Here is a 17,651-nt window from a genome sequence, read left to right on the forward strand (position 1 = left end):
TTCATTTCCTCTCAATCTCATAAATCGCAATGCGGAAAACATGTGGTCCTCGGGTCGTGTCACCTTACCAGGTCTGGCTACTCAGAGTTCGGCACCTCCAGTCTCCTCATCATTAAGCTCACCTGCATCACACACGCCTAGTGAGTCTAAAGACTCAACACACCTGCACCGTTAATAACAAGTACATATACCTAGCACACAGCAGTGAAAAATATCATACTCAACATATCTTTCATGAACTTAAAAGCATAATGTAAACGTGTTGTGTAAAATCATGTCATGTCAAAGCATGTCATCTCATATCATCATATACGTAAACATATCTTTCATGAACTTTAAAAGCATGAACATCAAAGTCTCGTGTAAAATCATGTCGTGTCAAAGCATGTCATCTCATATCATCATATACGTAAACATATCTTTCATGAACTTTAAAAACATGAATATAAACATGTCGTATAAAATCAAGTCGTGTCAAATCATGTCATCTCATATCATCATATACGTGTCAAAACATGTCATCTCTTGTTATCATGTACGTAAACGTGTCGTGTAAAATCATATCGTATTAAAGCATGTCATCTCATGTCATCATATACGTATACATTTTCTTTTTAATTGAATTCAATTCATTAGCTGTGACTTTCGTATCATCATGTCATCATGTCAGTCGATGGATCCATCTACGTGTAACCACAGTACTGGGCGGCGGGGACACCAGCGACACTCTCACTCGTCAACTGGGCCTTGGCCTATCATATCATCATATCATGTTAATGGAAATACGATCGTCGGGCTCCCTCTGGGGCCTTCTCCCGTAAACGGGCTCTCTCTGGGGCCTTTTCCCTCACTATATCTCCAATCATATCATCATGTCATCGTATTAGTCACAACTAAATCACTTCCTTCAAAACGTGTCATCATATTCATCACTTAATAAAATAATGCATATACGTAATTTTTCCTTTAAACCAAACATGCACCGTATTTATTATAATTGCGTAAAAATCGTAAACATGATGCATAAACATTTAAAACATGATAAAATGTGCTCAGGGCGCTGCCAGGACCAACATCTCATCCCGGGTGCAAAATGACCATTTTGCCCCTGTAAACCCAAAAATTACCGTTTTCTCCCTAGACGTAAAATTTCACGTCTTTGACATTTTCTTAATTCCATTGACTCTAACATGTCCCAAATAATTATTTAAGCCTACATGAACTTTCCCATATTTTTATTTGGCTTAAATAGATGACTTAAAAATTAATTTTTAACTATAACATATTAATACATTTTAATCCCGAATTAAACCAAACCTTATCATAAAATTTCCAAATTAAAAACTTAGACTTCTAATAATTATTTGAACTTAAATAAAATTTTCCATAATTTTATTAAGCTTAAATCTAAGCGTTTCAATTTAATTCTTTAATTAATGTTTCGTGCGGCGACTAAATCCCGGATAAATCTAAAACTCATTATTCTGATCCGAAACTTACCAAACTCTTAAAAATGTCCCAAAACATATTTAAAAGCATCCCTAGACGTAAACTCGAGCCCATATCATAACTTAACCGAAATGTTTTAAAACTTGGACCGGGGTCTCGGTTTTAACTCGAATCGACTCGAAACTTAATCAATTAACTTAATCAATTTTTTCCCATGTTTTTACCACACCTAATGAACACCATAAAGCTCCTTAAACCATGACTTCGGGCTCCTAACTCACGGCTGAAATTTCCAGAAAAATAGCATAACTCTCGGTCTCTCCAATTTCCCTCCCTTGTGCACTACCTTCCGTAAAACTCACTCCACTAGCCACACCCAACGTACCAGCCATGAACCGACCTCCCCTTGACCACCTAGGGACCCTACTTGACACACTAGACACAAGGTTTCAGCTCAATGCAAGCTGCACAAGACCAACGACCGCTATACACCAAGGAGTTCCTACCGCGTCAACCTTTCAAAACATGACTTGATCGTTCGATCCGGCGACTCCAGCGTAGTTCAAGCTATCCCAGCCCCATCTCAGACCTCCCTAGGGTCTGATCCTGTGCTGGAGCAAGCCCTCGCACAGCTGGTGTAACAGGAGCTTGGATCGAACCACACACCTCACAACCAATCGGCCCTCATCCTTTATCATCAAAACCCAAACAAGCTGCTCACACCAGCACCTAAACCTCTACGACCATGGACTGTACAGGCCCTTGACAACCTTATACAGCAGCCCCTTGCACCACATATCAGCAAGATTATGAGTAGCAACCGAAAAATGCAAGCATTCAAAGAAAAACTGAAAAATCGTGCATGTACAACGCTGGATCGATAAAATTTCATGCATTTTCATAAAAATCAGTATCCTATCAGTATCCTATCGCGGTTAAAATATCCAATAAATCTCAATTCTTGAAAAATACCTTTAAAACATCTCATATTAATTAATAAAAATTAATCGTGTAATAAAAATAATTTTCTTTAAAATTTCCCGGTCTCCGTTCCTCGTTCGAGCGCGAAATGAAACTTAAAAATCTTAAATGCATGAACCTTTAAAATTTCATGAATTAAATTCTACAATGCATGTATTATGCATAAAAATATTTAAACACAAATTAATGAAATAAAAATGCATTTAAAACTTTAAAACAATTTAATAAAATACCAAAGAAATTTAATAATTTGCATGTATGTGGTTTACGTGGACTTTTCGATTTTTTTTGGGACGTTACAATCTCCACTCCTTAAATTGAATTTCGTCCCCGAAATTCGCTTATCCTCGATATACATAAATTTTAGATTCTTAATTCTAATATTCCAATAATTCACGCTTCCGCTGCGCTACTCTGATAAAATATGTGTTAAGTTGTCTTTACGTCTCCTCAATTCTAATAAACTCTACCTTCTAAATCATTGTTTGCGAAACTCAACTTATTACTACTCATGGTAACCTAGTTTCATTTTTCTATAACCTCAAATTTCAACTTTTCTTAAACTTCCCAATATTAGAAATGACAGTCTGAATTTTATTGCGTCTTACTTTCTTATATACCCAGGATATTCATTGACCTATTATATTAGCATTTATGCCGTTCAACTTGAGAAACTTTAGCACCAAAAATTACTAATCGACTTTTATACTTTGTAATATACTTAAAAGTTAAACCTTATCTCAACTCCATAATAATAATAGCCTAAGTTCCTTGAATCGAATCTTTATCTTACGGCACCAAACTTACTTAACTTACTATTTACAAGTACATCCCGAATGTAAAATTGTTGCAAATCTTAAATCTCGAATAACGTTAATCCATAAAACCCAATTATACAATAATGATCTTCTACCTAATTAGTAAAACCCTTCTCGCATCAGTTGCATGCTTAAATTATTATCTTCCTAATTACAATATTTTTGAGGCCTAAGACTCTTAGACTTTCCTCCTTGAAACGAATGTCGCATTCTTACGTATCTCAAATGCTTAATTTAATATTAGCGTAATAAGTTATCCCATGATAGCATTAGACTAACTTTAATAAATCAACTTCACTTATAACCCATAAAGTTCTAGAATCCCCATTTCAAGCTTTTAGATTTCTTACTCGATAAAAATCTTAATATTCATTCATTGATAATTTATGTTGAACACAGCTAATTTCCTTTCTGCTTTTATTTCACCCAAAATTTCCGTATGAACAAATATCTCATAAGATCTGACTTTCTGTCTAGACCAAACAGTTCTTGGTTTCCAAGAACTTCTTCCACTTCGAGCATAAGGATGAGTCCTAAAACTTTTCCTCTTATGCTTCTGTGGTTTACTTCCAATAATTGTTGGAAGATCATTCTCTTTACAACACAAATGAGTTCTTTTGTTGATACCCCTTAAGCGTTTGTAATTCTTTTGTAATGCTGTCATATGGCACCATTCTGCCAATTTTCCTTTAAGGAAAGAGGCTCTTCTTGCCAACGTATCTGGATTTCCAAGTACGTATTCCCTTATGAGCATTTCTCTCCAGGGACTTGGTATTTTTGCGAAGAAAAGCTGCATAGCTATATCTTCTTCGACTCCTGAATTCCATCGATATTTAGTGAATAACGTAATGTATTCATCTACTAAACATATATCGTGTAATTCAAGACTATACAGAGCCTGAGTATATTTCTTTCTCTTCTCTGTATCTTGACTGTTAAACTAGTCTACCCCTATAAATTGTGCTTTAAATAGGGTAGCCATTTTTCCGGCTATCTCGCTTAGAGATTCTCCGGCCAGGACTGACTCTTTCATTTCTAATGAAGTCATGTCCCAAGCAATCTTCACTGATCCCATAAGACTCATTTCTAAAAGTTTAACGAATCCTTCTTTGTTGAGATCAAGTGTATCTGCTGCGATTCTCATAGCAGGTGTCCAATCACCTATGAGATCCTCTCTGTTTTTAAAATATAATACATCAAGGTTAAGCATAACCCCGTAAGGATGTATTAGATCTAAAACATTCTTCCCGTAGGGTGTTTGGTGCAAGGGAATTTGACTTCTCCTTGTCCTTGTACCCGCTGGGTGTGATCCTCCACCAGTATGGAAATCAGATTGGGATTCTCTCATGTCAACATTCTGAGATCCCACACTTTCCCTTGGTGGTTCCTGAGTAGATGACCAGATTATAGCAGGTATTTCACCTCCTGCTGTGTTTATCTTTAGATCTACAACTTTCAGATTTGCAAAAGATTCTGCAAGCTCTTGTAGATCCTCCAGACCAATCCTTTCTAAAGTTGTCATCAGATAAATTTCTTTTCCGAGACATATTTAATTAGATTGATCATCTTTTCTTCTTCAGTCAATGGTTTTGACACCACTCTGGCCTTCCCTTGTTGATGTAACAAAGGTTCGGTGCCAAATGATGGTGGTAACCATCCTCCTGAAGTTCTTTTACTAGAACCTGGTTGTTGTTCTAGTTTCTGAATTCTTGTTTGAATATCCTTTAATATTCCAAGAATTTCTTCCTGGGTTTTAAGAATTTCTTCAACTCGTTGGGGTACAAAATATAGCATGTTACCATAATTTTGTACTGTTTTCTGGATTTCTCTAAGATCTAAAGAGAGCTTAGAGGAGTCTGGTACTATCTCCAGAAACTTATTTGCTTGAATCATAAGTTTACCTGAGATTTTACCTGAGGGTTCTGATGCGTCCTTTTCTGTTTCTGATATCTAACATTAGTTAGATAAACTTGTGTATATTCCAAAATCTTGGAATAAGTCTTGTAAATTATTTTTCTAGAACCTAAGTTCGGATTCATAATTTTTTCAAAATTCTCCTTCTCATACAATTAGTACTATTAATAATAAAATTTGTGTTTGAAATAAATCAACATTTCGCTCTGATACCATTTTGAAAGCGTAGGGATCAATTAAACTTAAAATAAGAATAAGAATATTTTTGTCCATTTTAAGGTATTAGGGAGTTTAGAAAGTTTTTGATGTGTAAAGAATTTGGGTAAAGTTGAGTTTGGATTTGGGAATTCATGAGCAATTTACCCAAGAAAGTAAAAAATCCAATTTGATAATTTATTAATCGATTTTCCATTTAACTGAGAAAGTTTTAGCTTTAAATATATTTTGGAGTAACTAATGCATACAAGGGTGGTGGCAAAAATACTTTAAATTTACACAAATTTTTTTATAAAATCGTCTTCTGAGTCAATTGTGTGAGATTAATATCCGATCCAACCCATAAAAAAAGAATAATTTTTATGGACCACTCAACATGTATCAAAGATATAGATTCGTGACACCGACTCGCAAGAGACTTATTTATTCATTTATTTATTCCCTAACACAAGGAAATATGATAAACAATTAAAATCAAACTTTTCCCCCCTCCATTATCATGTTTCATTACTGCAAAAACATGTGGTCGCTGTACACAACAGATACAAAGGAGGATGTAGTACAGAAAAAAAATAAAATTAAATAACTCCAAAACATATTTGAATGAAACAGGGCATTAAAATTACCAAGGGATTAAGACTATACAAAATTCCCCAAGGTTTCTGTATTGTATAGCCCTTCCTCACTTCTTTGTATAGTTGAGGTATGGATCACTAGCAATGCTTAAAACATCGGGTCTCTCTGCTTGATTATACGTCAGACACCGACGAATAAAATCCTGAAATAAAATATAACGTTTAAGGTTCGACGTAGTGATGCAAATCGATTGAGATGTACTAACTATTGTTTGACTTGTAATGAATACTAATTCAAATCCAGCTCGAATATATATGTGAACTAGGAATGTATACGTGCGATGCACGTAGATAACTAATAATGAAATATATTATAATGAGATTTAGATAATATTTAAAATCGAATAACATATTGTTTATGAGTATTTATCGATCTAAATATATATAAAAAAACAAAAAATGAAAATATATTATGACAATAAATCATATATATTCACTTATTCATGTGACACTTTCAATCTGCGTGATTATAACATAACTACAGCTCTTTTAAATTAGAAAATATATTTTTCATCCAAATATAAATTTTATCAAAATCAAAATCACGATGTACTCAAATGGAGTAAATATAGACAAAATATTGTTAAATAAAATTCTCTTAATTAACTAAATTATCATAATAATGTTCAAATAAAACAACTAAACATTTATTAAATTAAATATCAATTGTGATTTTGCTAAATAAAATAGATATATAAATAAAATAACATACAAAATTTTGTGAGATGGCCCACGAGTCATTTTGTGAGACGAATATCCTATTTGATTCACTAATGAAAAAAGTATTATTTTTAATGACAAAAATATTAATTATTATTGTAAATACGGGTAGAGTTTACCCATTTCACGGAAAACACAATATGAACATTGATCCTAAATTTGTAAACGCGTGTAGACACAATATGATTTAAGTTTTCTATGCATATAATATTTTCAACAATGTTAAATAAAAATAATAAGCACAAAAATACCCGAAAACATAAAAAAATATATATAAGAAAAAATAGTGTCACAAAAACAAAATGACATATTTAAATTAAAAAATATGATGCTTCTTAGTTCATTTTTAAAAATCAATTTGTTATAAAAGTGATGTATTTATATGTAAAATAAAAGAAAAGATAAGATAAAAACATTAAATATTCATTAGCAACAATGAAAAAATCAACTCATTTTAAGCAATCAATTTTAGTAGCAACAAAAAAAAAATCATTGGTAAATTGATGAATTCAATATGCATTAATGTCCAAAGTTATTTAAGATTTAAGATGTACAATGAATTACCAAAAGAAACCATTAAAAAAACCATTGATTTAATTTGCTAACTTAAATGAATGAGGATATATTAGAAAATTCACAATTAAAAATCATATATTTATATGTATGTTAGATTAGATTTAATTTCAAGCCAAATTCAAGTCCAGGACCGTCCTGAGAAGGTGTTTGTTACTAGCAAAAACCATAAAGAACGAAGCTGTTGGAAAAGAACTTGCCTTTGCCTCATTTGATGCAGATGGTCTTGCAGGAAACTCCACTTTACGAGCTTTAATGATTGTATCCTCACGCAGAATGCGTTCTTGGCTCTGGTCATGCCCAAAAGGGCGTCTGCCAAACAGCATTTGGTACAACAAAATACCTGCAGACCAAACATCAACCTGTTTCCAAAAATAGTGAAAGTTAGCAAGTTTCTACAGCAATTAAACTGGAAACTTGAATAACCTAGAAGGGCCAGTGTACCATCAACTAATGTTGGAGAAATGTATGCATTCATCATCCTTAGATCCAATTTCAAAACAATTGTTAGCAATGGAAAATTTTAATCACTGACCTTCGAGGATATAAGAGGAGTCTTGCTCAGCTCAAAGCATTCCGGAGGAAGATACCTGACATTACAGTGAGATAATAAATCACGAATGAGTTGAAAATCAAAAGTAGCATTAACAATCGAAAAGCTAAAAAAGGCAGCCCATAAAGCAAGATATCTTGGCAGAAAAACAGATAAACACAGTGGATGGCCAGCTTCTATCACATCTGAAACTCGAAAAAATATGCTAGGCAAAATAAATGTGAAATGCTTGATAACTTACCAATATGTTCCAGCTCCTTGGGATGTAAGTTCCATGCCCTGGGAGCCAACATCATCCTCTACAATCTTACTAAGACCAAAATCTGTGACTTTAGCAACACCAAACTCATCAAATAAGACATTTCCAGGCTTCAAGTCATAATGGATAATTCTCTGCGATCTTCTGTTCAGATAAACAAGTCCTTGAAAGATCTGGAAGATAATTATCCTAGCTTCTCTCTCTGGCAGAGTAGGAGTAGATTTTAAAACTGCATCAAGATCCTTGCCTGAAGAAAGATAATTATTTGATTTCAATTATTACAGTCGACCACAAAGTAGGCTCCAGCCAATAGAATGAATCATATAACGTGGAATTCATCTTTGACTATACATAATCACGTGCATTTGGCATACAATGAGGCAATGAGCAATTAATACGCCCGTCCAATATCATGGCCTGATAACTCTAGGGGTATACATCAATTCTGTCCTGAATTTTTCATATTTCGTCTTCTGGAAGAGAGAATATTTCATTGATTGAGTAATTAAGGTAGAATGCATATGAATCATACCACTACAATATTCCAAGATGGTGCAGAATGTGTTTTGATCGATCTCAAAAATGTCCCACAGCCGAACAATGTGACGGTGAACCAACGTCTTGTGGATGTTGTACTCCCTGATTGCATGTCGTATGTAACTTTGCTTCTTATCTTCACTCCACTGGGCATTTAAACCATGCAGCTTACAGGCAACATATCTATGTTCCACCAAATCAAAAGCCTGCCAATATTTCTTATTAAATATCGTCACAAGAATTTCAATCCTCGCTTCACAAATCAAGAAGAAAGAAACATCCATTTCATTGTAGTCCAAACCTTGTAAACCTCACTAAATCCTCCTTTCCCTAGAAGGTTTAACAGAGCGTAACGATGGTTCAAGATCTGAAAATTATTAAAACGAGAGCCATCCTCATCCCTTATGCGTTTCATTTCCCGTATTAGCTTTCCTTTGTCCAATTCATACCGGTCTCTTTCACGCATTACATTTTCTTCCTCCTAATAACAGTTCGAGTTGCCAAAATATAAGAAATTAAATAACAACCGTAACAATTACGAAAAAGAACCAACTCACGCGCTTGATGCTAGCTAGGCGAGACTTATAAATTTCATCATGAATGACAATATCTTCTTCTTGAGTACCACCCTCTGTTTCAGTTGCATCACCCTTCTCTGCAATCAACAACCATAAAGCCATAGGAGTTTGTTTGATACATGGAATATCACTCAGAGGGAATGAAAAGAATATTAAAACAAAGAAGCTAATTGCATCATAAATTATTATACATAGAGAGATTCCAGGGTACAAAAATGCTTCTTAGCACAAACAACAAACGAGAAAGAAAAATCGGATGGAGACATAAACAAAACAGCAATGGACCATCTCGACTAAGCAGATGAGATAATTATAAAAGAGATTGAGTTATCCACCCAACAGCAATGAGGCTAAGTTCAGTTACTTCAGAACAAATATTGACCAATTTTTTACAAGTAATAGTTATCTAACATCATCATTGACCATGTTCAGACGTCAATTCCATATCATAATCACGGTCTTCAAGTAATAGTTATCTAACATCATCATTGACCATGTTCAGACGTCAATTCCATATCATAATCACGGTCTTCACAATAACAAGGTACAAGACTCGAAGTTACACCTTAAATCATTTCAATGATGCATTGAAATGTTCGATAAGAAAGATCATTGTTACTGATGATAACAGTTACAGCCTTGAGAATCATAAATTCATAAAGAAAAAGTGAGAACCTTTACCAGGTTGGCGTTTCTTCAAAGATTTTCGTTGCCTCTCAATAGCCTCTTTTGTCTCCAACAAATTTTTCTGAACAAATACATTGCATCGGTGTAAGAATCATTGAGACAATATGTATCGGCTGGATAAGCAAAGGGACAACCAATATATGCTCACAAAGCAAATAACACAAAGCAGATAGAAGGCACTTTGAGTTAATCATTTATACTACAAAATTTAAGCATGAAACTTAATCATAGGTAAGAAACAATAAGTATTCAAATTATATAACATTCTAGCATGTTTACAAGATGGTGCCACAAAACTGACCATCAGGAAAACTTCATCACAACATAATCAAAGGTCATGAGAACGAGCAGTCAAAATCATTCATTAACTGCAAAAGAAATATCGGGAAAAAAAAGTTGGATATCCAAATTTAATTGATAAGGTCCATTCAAGTTTCAAGAAGGATTAATATTCGGAACCAAAGCCTAACACAAAGCAGCATCAAGCTGCCATACTTTCTAAAATGATCCAAACCCAATATAATGCAGATAGCTGGAATGGAACACAAAAATAAGAGTGAAAACAATCAATAGTGACTTAAGTAGCAACATACAAGGTGAGAATTTATGTCCTTCAGTGCTTGCCCATCTTCCCAAGCCTCAGATATGACAGTTCCCGTCCTATCCAAATCAGTGAAGAACAAATTTAACATAACCTGACAAAATAATCATACCAAAGCGCAGCAGAGAATGACAGCTGTTGGTCAGATTCTCTAATTATTAGTCGCATTAAAAGGGGTGTGTAACAAAGGAAATACTACCTTTTCGCAAATAAAAGTTTGAAAGGTAGGAGTAACAACAATCGGAATGCAAACGAACCAAGCCGGTGCACTAGCTTTTCGAGGTAGCTCGAATATTGCTTCGTAAATCATAATCGAAATCCATGAATTCGAGAAGAGACTATCAAATTAGCATATGAGAACATGTGATAAAATGATAACTGATATCAATTATAATGTTTGCAAGAGATGCGATATCTAATCATGGCTCTAAAATTAATGGTTCTAGTTGTGATTAAACCGATTACTGTGGTTCAAATTAGAAGTGGAACTTGATCTAAATTGCTTGGCAACGGTCTAGAAATGGAACATATTTTATACAAATTTATTGTTTCAAATTTTAATGATCAAGCAAAAGGTGACAATGCAGCACTTGTGGTCATCAAATTATCAAAAGTATTAAACTTAGCTATTCAATGATGAAATACTAAATATTATAAATATTTTATTTTTTATTAAAAAATAAAATGGTGAATGGTCTAAAAATATTTAAGCTCGACCTCAAATATATTATAAAAATAGTTAATATTCAGATGGATTTGGTTTGTTTGCATCTTAAGCAATAAAAAAGAATATATCAAAAATCTGATATAACAAAAGTCCAAGATTAGAGAATCTAAAGAGCTCTCATCGTTGCATCCTCAAAAAATCACAAAAATCCAACTTGACAGTTACTTATTCTGAAACTTCCAAAAATAAAGTTCTGCCGATTATATATTTTACAAAAATTCAGTTCTTCAATCACAAGTTGGCCCCCGGTAAACACAAATGCTGGATCAGTCACCAAACAGGCTGACTGATGTAATCGGTTGGATTTGCAGAACATGATTTGATATTCAAGCTAATAACTCAGTGAAATTTTGAACTTTTGAAGTACCTGATGACCCCGACATTGCCGAGTCTTAAAGAATCTTGGCGTACTTTCATCCTTGCTTCTTGTCTCTCTGCTTTTGAAACTGATATCAATATATTGGATATTACTTTAATTCTCTGCATCAAAAGAATATTAAAGTAACTATATGAGATATGACTGCAGGAAATAAACTTACTTAGCAAAATTCCAAGCTAAAGAAGAAAAGAAACAACAAACCTTTGGTTTCATCTGTTGTTCATAATCTTTCAGATCCTTTAGCTCCTGTTCAAGTAGAAAAACAAATCAGAACCAAACAGAGTACTGCGTTAAAAGAGAAAGTCATTTCATCTTCATGTTAAAAATAAAACAAGAGTCAGATGCTCTCCACCGACTTCCAGAAATCCAAGAGAAATAAAAAACACAGCAACATTACCATTTGTAATTGCTGACAACGATTCTGATAATCAGAGGCCTCTTCACGGTATTTTCTCGCTTCTTCTTCCAACATTCCAACTTTTGCTCGTAAGGATGTCAATTCTTCCTAATGTTTTGAATAACAGACAAATTTAATTAATTAACGGCAAATCAAATTATATTTATTTGTTTATAATTTTTATTTTTTTAAAGCCGTTCAAATGATATTGTTTCAAAGGCTCAGCAACCATAATATTGAGGCAGTAACCGTAGTGATTGGACTAGGATTCAAGGTTGACATTATTGAACAAATTGAGCTCAAATTTATCAAAAGGTTAAAAGAAACAAGAAAACCTCAATTGATGAGCGGCCATCATGTCCAAGCTGCTCCACAAGGTAACCATCCTGTGTAGCCCAACAGACAAAAGTGCAAGTAAATGCACGAGATAACATACAAGAAGAAACAGCAAATAAACTACTATTCGTATATAATTTGGTTATATCAGTCCATTTTATTCCATGGAAAAAAAATTCAAAGCAATTGAGTTAGAAGACAAGAAATTAAGTAAATGCTTTGGAAAAAAATGCTATTGTGACGACATTAAAATCACTGTAAAAAGGTGTATCCAGTATCCACCAAACAAACATTGCCAATTGGACAGTATATACAGGATGATGCAAATTAATTGTTAGCTAAGAAGGTAAAAAAATGAAAACAAGTATTCATTTACCTAAACATGTATTGTTTAAATTAGTCACCGGAAGCCATAAAACCTATCAATTTAGTTCAGGGAAATTTGCATGCAAGCAAATACTTGCGTCCAAATATGTAAATTATATTGAAAATGCTATATTCGAGATCTTCATGATGTCCCACATCAAGAATCCGAAATGTTATGGTTAGTTATACCAGATTTGGTAGAGTCATCATTTTCTCTTATTTGTGAAGAAAAACTGAAACTTTTAAAAAGGGAGATTAGAGAACTAGAGGTTCTCCATAGCAATAAAATCTTTCAAATACAGACAGAGAAATGAAGAGGAAGCATATGATTTTGAACCGTGTAAAGGGAGGATAACCTGGTTTCTAAATCTTTTGTCGGTTCCTCAATTTTTATCATACTTTGCCAGTTCATTAATTTTTATCCTATTTTGCAAGTTCTTGATTGGTTGTTGACCAATCAAATTATTTCATGCCAACTTACGACATGTCATAATTTCTCAGCAAATCGGTCGAATCAATGACTGAGTAAGGTTCTGAAAACCAACAGGTGATCGAACCGGTCTACCTTAAAATAGTGATTCAACTGATCGGACCGGTTCAACCGTACGGTCGAACCAGAGCACTGTTATATTATAACATAATATAGTAAATAATATATTTAAATTTTAAATATCTTACTTGTGTATATAAATAATAAAAATATATATTTACCAAAGTTTAAAAAATCAAATAAGCTCCGGTAATACTAAAATAATATATTTAAAAATGTTCAAAATCCAAATAATCATATACATATAACCAAAAATAAAAATAAAAAAAATGTTAACCGGTTCTTGACTGGTTGGTTTGACCGGTAAAACAGTTTTTTTTAGAGTTGTCCGGACAGGACCTGTGAATGGTTCCCGATCGAACTGGCCTGTCAGGTCCGATTCTGAAAGCACGGCTGAAAACATTGGTTCCTATATTATTTAGGAAATGATGCATGTAGACATAAAGTATTCACATGAAAGAGCCTCAAAATCTTAAACAAACCATGTGATCTGGAAGATTATGTCTTAGAAGAAAATTTAAACATGCGGCAAATGGTGGAAAAATGGTAATATAACTACCTTGAATTCTTTAAATATATGTGCATATAAAGTAGTGAAGTAATAAAATGAACTCAATCCCATTTACTTATAGTGCCAAAGGAAGAGTTCCCTTTTCATAGTCTCGAGGTTTCTTTTCCTATTCTGGAACCATGTGAGTTTTTGAGATCTGTAAAATTAAGAGGGGCTCTCATTGTGTTTGCTGCCAAAACATATTTCTGCCCCTTTGTTGATGACTATGTATTAAAATACATTTTTCTTTCAAAGTGTTTGTAAAAAAGTCTTGTTGACAATGGACAACGAGGTGAACTAAAAGATATAGTTGATAACAGGCACTGAGGTACACAGTTGATATTTTAACCACATAATAACTTTCATTAGGAATGAAATCCCAGGTCCCCAACGTAAACAATGGGCTGTGCAAGTAATGTGCATCCAGCTTTCTATGGTCGTCTTTTAAGTACCTAGGGTTAAGGCTTTTGTCGGACTGTCAGAATTGTGACAATCTGTTGTTTGTATTCAGTAAATGTGCATCATTTCTAAGGTAAAGTGAAAAATAAGACCTCATAAGATTCAAAACTTGAAAAAAATAATCAAGCACACCTTTTGATTTGACTTTTCAAGTTGACCATTTGATAGAGAAATCATCTGATTTTTTGCCTGATCATTAACACGGTGATTACGACCTCTACCAGACACGGGATTCCCCCTTCCACGGCCTTGTTTTCTCTTACTTGCTTCCACGCTTGTGCTGTTAACTTCCAATGTTTCTGTGATATTTTGCTTTGTGTCACTCACTACCTGGTACATTTCCTTAAGCATTAGTATACTCTTAAAAATAGTAAAATATAAGAAAAAATGCAAGATGTAACCAAAGAAGTAAACTAAGAAATAGCATGCCATTGCAATTTCAAACAGTGGACAAGCAGGGTAAAGACCAATATAAGTAGAAATTTCAGAAACATCAACATGCAAATTAGTACCACAAATTATATACCTCAACAGGAACAGCGGTAGAGCCAAGATCTTCTTCGACCTTACGTCTCTTTTGAGTATTAGCTAATATGAGAAACTCCCCTCCAGTCTACAACACGAATAGAAACATGTCAAAATGAGCAATAAATGCATATGCTTATAAATAGAAGGAATGTGTCTAGAATCATGCTTGAAAAATCTGGAACTAAAACAAACAAACAGCAAAAAATTATCAAAATTAAAATCCACCATAAAGATTTCACTGCATACAGAAATGACAATGGGATGGGTATACATGTAATCCAACCTTTCACGCACAAGGCAATTTGGGATCTCTACACAGTCTCTTGCCATTTATTGTTTCTTGTTGATTGAAAACAGAGACAAGAGAGTGCGCGTGTGTGTAATGTATTTAAATGTTAGATAACTAAACATGCACATCCATATCGTACGTATCAAAATATAACACTACAAAGTAATACAAAAATATCATAGATAATGGGTAATGGGTATGGGCTAGTGGATTTATGTTTGATAACATGACAACAGAATATAGAATATATGTTGACAGGGAAAAAATGGTCTTGTTCGATGAATTTTCGCACTGATGATATGATACATGTGATTTCAAGTGTGAGTTTCTTCTCTTCATGTTTCTTAGCAGGAGATGCTGTATGGAGACTAGATGTCAATATGGTGTTCACGATCACTTTATGATGGTCCATAATTGAATTAAACTGACAAGTCATACCACACCAATGCTTAACACGTGGAAGTTGAAAGGGAAGTGTCTCCCAGATAACATATCCCTCCCCACGTGTAACTCATTTAGTCGGATAAAATTATATATCGTTGGCATCAAACCTACACTTTTTGTGATCTATAAAAGCATTGAAAACTATATGAAAGTAAAGTTGGAAATTTTGAACTCACTTAGATGTTCTTATCAAACTACACATGTTGGTGACTCGAAGATAGTAATCACCCACATCAATAATAAAATTATAACAAAATCGTAACGGCAATACATATGCCAACCAACAATTCCACGTGTCTAGTTCTCGGTGTTTCTTATCAATGACTACCATTTCAAGATAAAAGTAAATACTTGTCCAACCTAGCAATTACGCATATTCGACAAAACAAAGTAACTGAATTTGATGTCTCACACGTGTTACTCGTTTTACGTTTCATTGATCAATTTATGTTATATTTCATAAAAAGTGAGTTCATGATAACCAGATCTTATATTTCCTTGCAATCAACACTGTCCACATATGCTAACAAAAAATGCATGTCATTGGGAAACCAATTTGAGGCAGCAAATATCGTCAGCTTTCAAGTTAACTCCTCAGTTCTCCTTCAATATTCATTTTCACTTCACTCGGTGAGCAGGAGGTCATACACTCGATAACAACAAAAATAAAAAATACAAATAAATGGGAAAATAACCAGCTTTTACAAATCAATTACTCACATCATCATCAGAATCATCACTATCAATAGCAGAATTGGGCAGACTCTCGGTCTTCCCACCAAACTTCCCGGCCGCAGACCACGATTTGGGCTGGACCTGCACTTGGCTTTGTGTGACAGCTGTAGAGGAAGCCTTGCCCACCATTCTGGCCTCCAGCTTCGCTATCTTCGAGGACTGATCAGATTGGTTAGACGAATTGGAGGAAAATTGCAAAATGAAGTCGTCCCCCATCGAAGGAAATTGAATTCAACTCAATTGTGATAGCAACTCCAGCTAATGCAGGTAAAAACTAACAGATTGTGTTGGGTAAAAGCGACAAACTCATCCACACACAAGAAAACATCAACAGAAGCTGCAAAATTCGGGGATTCCGAATGAAAGAAAGGGTTTTTCGGAGACCCTTTAACAGGAATCAGTAAATTAATGATTCATGACAGGCAAGCATACATCATAAATCGGTTTTGAAATTCATAACTTCACCGGAAATTAGTTGTCAGAGTGGGTGTGCGGAGAGAGACACATGGCTTTCTCGATTCCTTGTGCTGAGCGATGATTATCTGGTGACTACTGAGCAAGTGAAAGAGAGAAAAATGGAGAGGGAAGATTTTTGAAAGTTGGCATTTGGCGAATGGAAAATTGTGATTGTACTTGTTCTCAATGAAAAATTCTTATATTGTAGATTTGTTTATGTAATAATTAACGAAGGCAACTGAGTCTGGTTATTTGTGTGTAATTTTTTTTTTCCCCTTTGTATCATGGATTTTACTTGAACGGGGATATTTAATTTGTTCAATTATTTGTTGGATGAATTTTAAATGACATCCGAGAATTTATCGTAATCAAGTTGAAATTGCACATCTTTATATGAAATTGATTTGAAATTCATTTCGATTTTGTTCATTCAAATGAGTCAAAAAAATTGAAATTTGATCGGAAGTTGGAAGATCAAATATTACATGCAGCCTCCAGAACACCATTTTCACCATTTTTTAAGTGGAGGATGGGCTCTCTCTTCTGCAATGGGAAAAAACGAAACGGATTTGATTTGGCTCGATAGTACATGCAACCTCCCGAATTTCATTTTCTTCATTTTTAAGTGGAGGATGAGATCTCTTTTCTACAATGGAGAAAAAACGAAGTAGATTTAATTCGACATAATCTAACTATAATAAAATCTAATATTATGATTATCGGTATCTAGAATGCAATTTAGATCAATAGAATAAGAAGATGAATCGGTCAAGAAAAAAGACCATCAAATGAATATCATTGTACCATTATCTCTTCATACTCGAATCTATCAATTCAAACACCTTGAACCATCAATCCAAACAAAAACCAAAACAAAGTTATTTTAACATTTTCATATTTTATATATAGTGATA

The 17,651-nt window shown here is 33.9% G+C and overlaps 1 protein-coding gene across 2 annotated transcripts; it reads right to left on the reverse strand.

The window, feature by feature from the left end:
* Window positions 1-5,857: 5,857 nt before the first annotated feature.
* On the reverse strand, window positions 5,858-17,112 carry LOC142539236 (serine/threonine-protein kinase TOUSLED). Of its 2 annotated transcripts, none has more exons than XM_075644533.1 (16): window positions 16,267-17,112; window positions 14,812-14,898; window positions 14,418-14,615; window positions 12,360-12,410; window positions 12,025-12,132; window positions 11,829-11,873; window positions 11,616-11,728; window positions 10,514-10,580; window positions 9,909-9,981; window positions 9,213-9,310; window positions 8,957-9,136; window positions 8,651-8,861; window positions 8,101-8,365; window positions 7,842-7,896; window positions 7,507-7,668; window positions 5,858-6,156 (listed from the first exon to the last, which is right to left on the reverse strand). In XM_075644533.1, exons 1-16 carry the CDS (start codon window positions 16,495-16,497, stop codon window positions 6,061-6,063), a joined length of 2,040 nt encoding a protein of 679 aa, XP_075500648.1. In that variant the 5' UTR covers window positions 16,498-17,112; the 3' UTR covers window positions 5,858-6,060. The 2 variants fall into 2 exon arrangements, with proteins under 2 accessions (XP_075500648.1, XP_075500649.1); XM_075644534.1 differs by having other exon boundaries at window positions 9,915-9,981; window positions 16,267-17,106.
* Window positions 17,113-17,651: the final 539 nt, after the last annotated feature.

The sequence above is a fragment of the Primulina tabacum genome, chromosome 3 (assembly GCF_025594145.1).
Source record: "Primulina tabacum isolate GXHZ01 chromosome 3, ASM2559414v2, whole genome shotgun sequence".
NCBI classification, from domain to species: domain Eukaryota; kingdom Viridiplantae; phylum Streptophyta; class Magnoliopsida; order Lamiales; family Gesneriaceae; genus Primulina; species Primulina tabacum.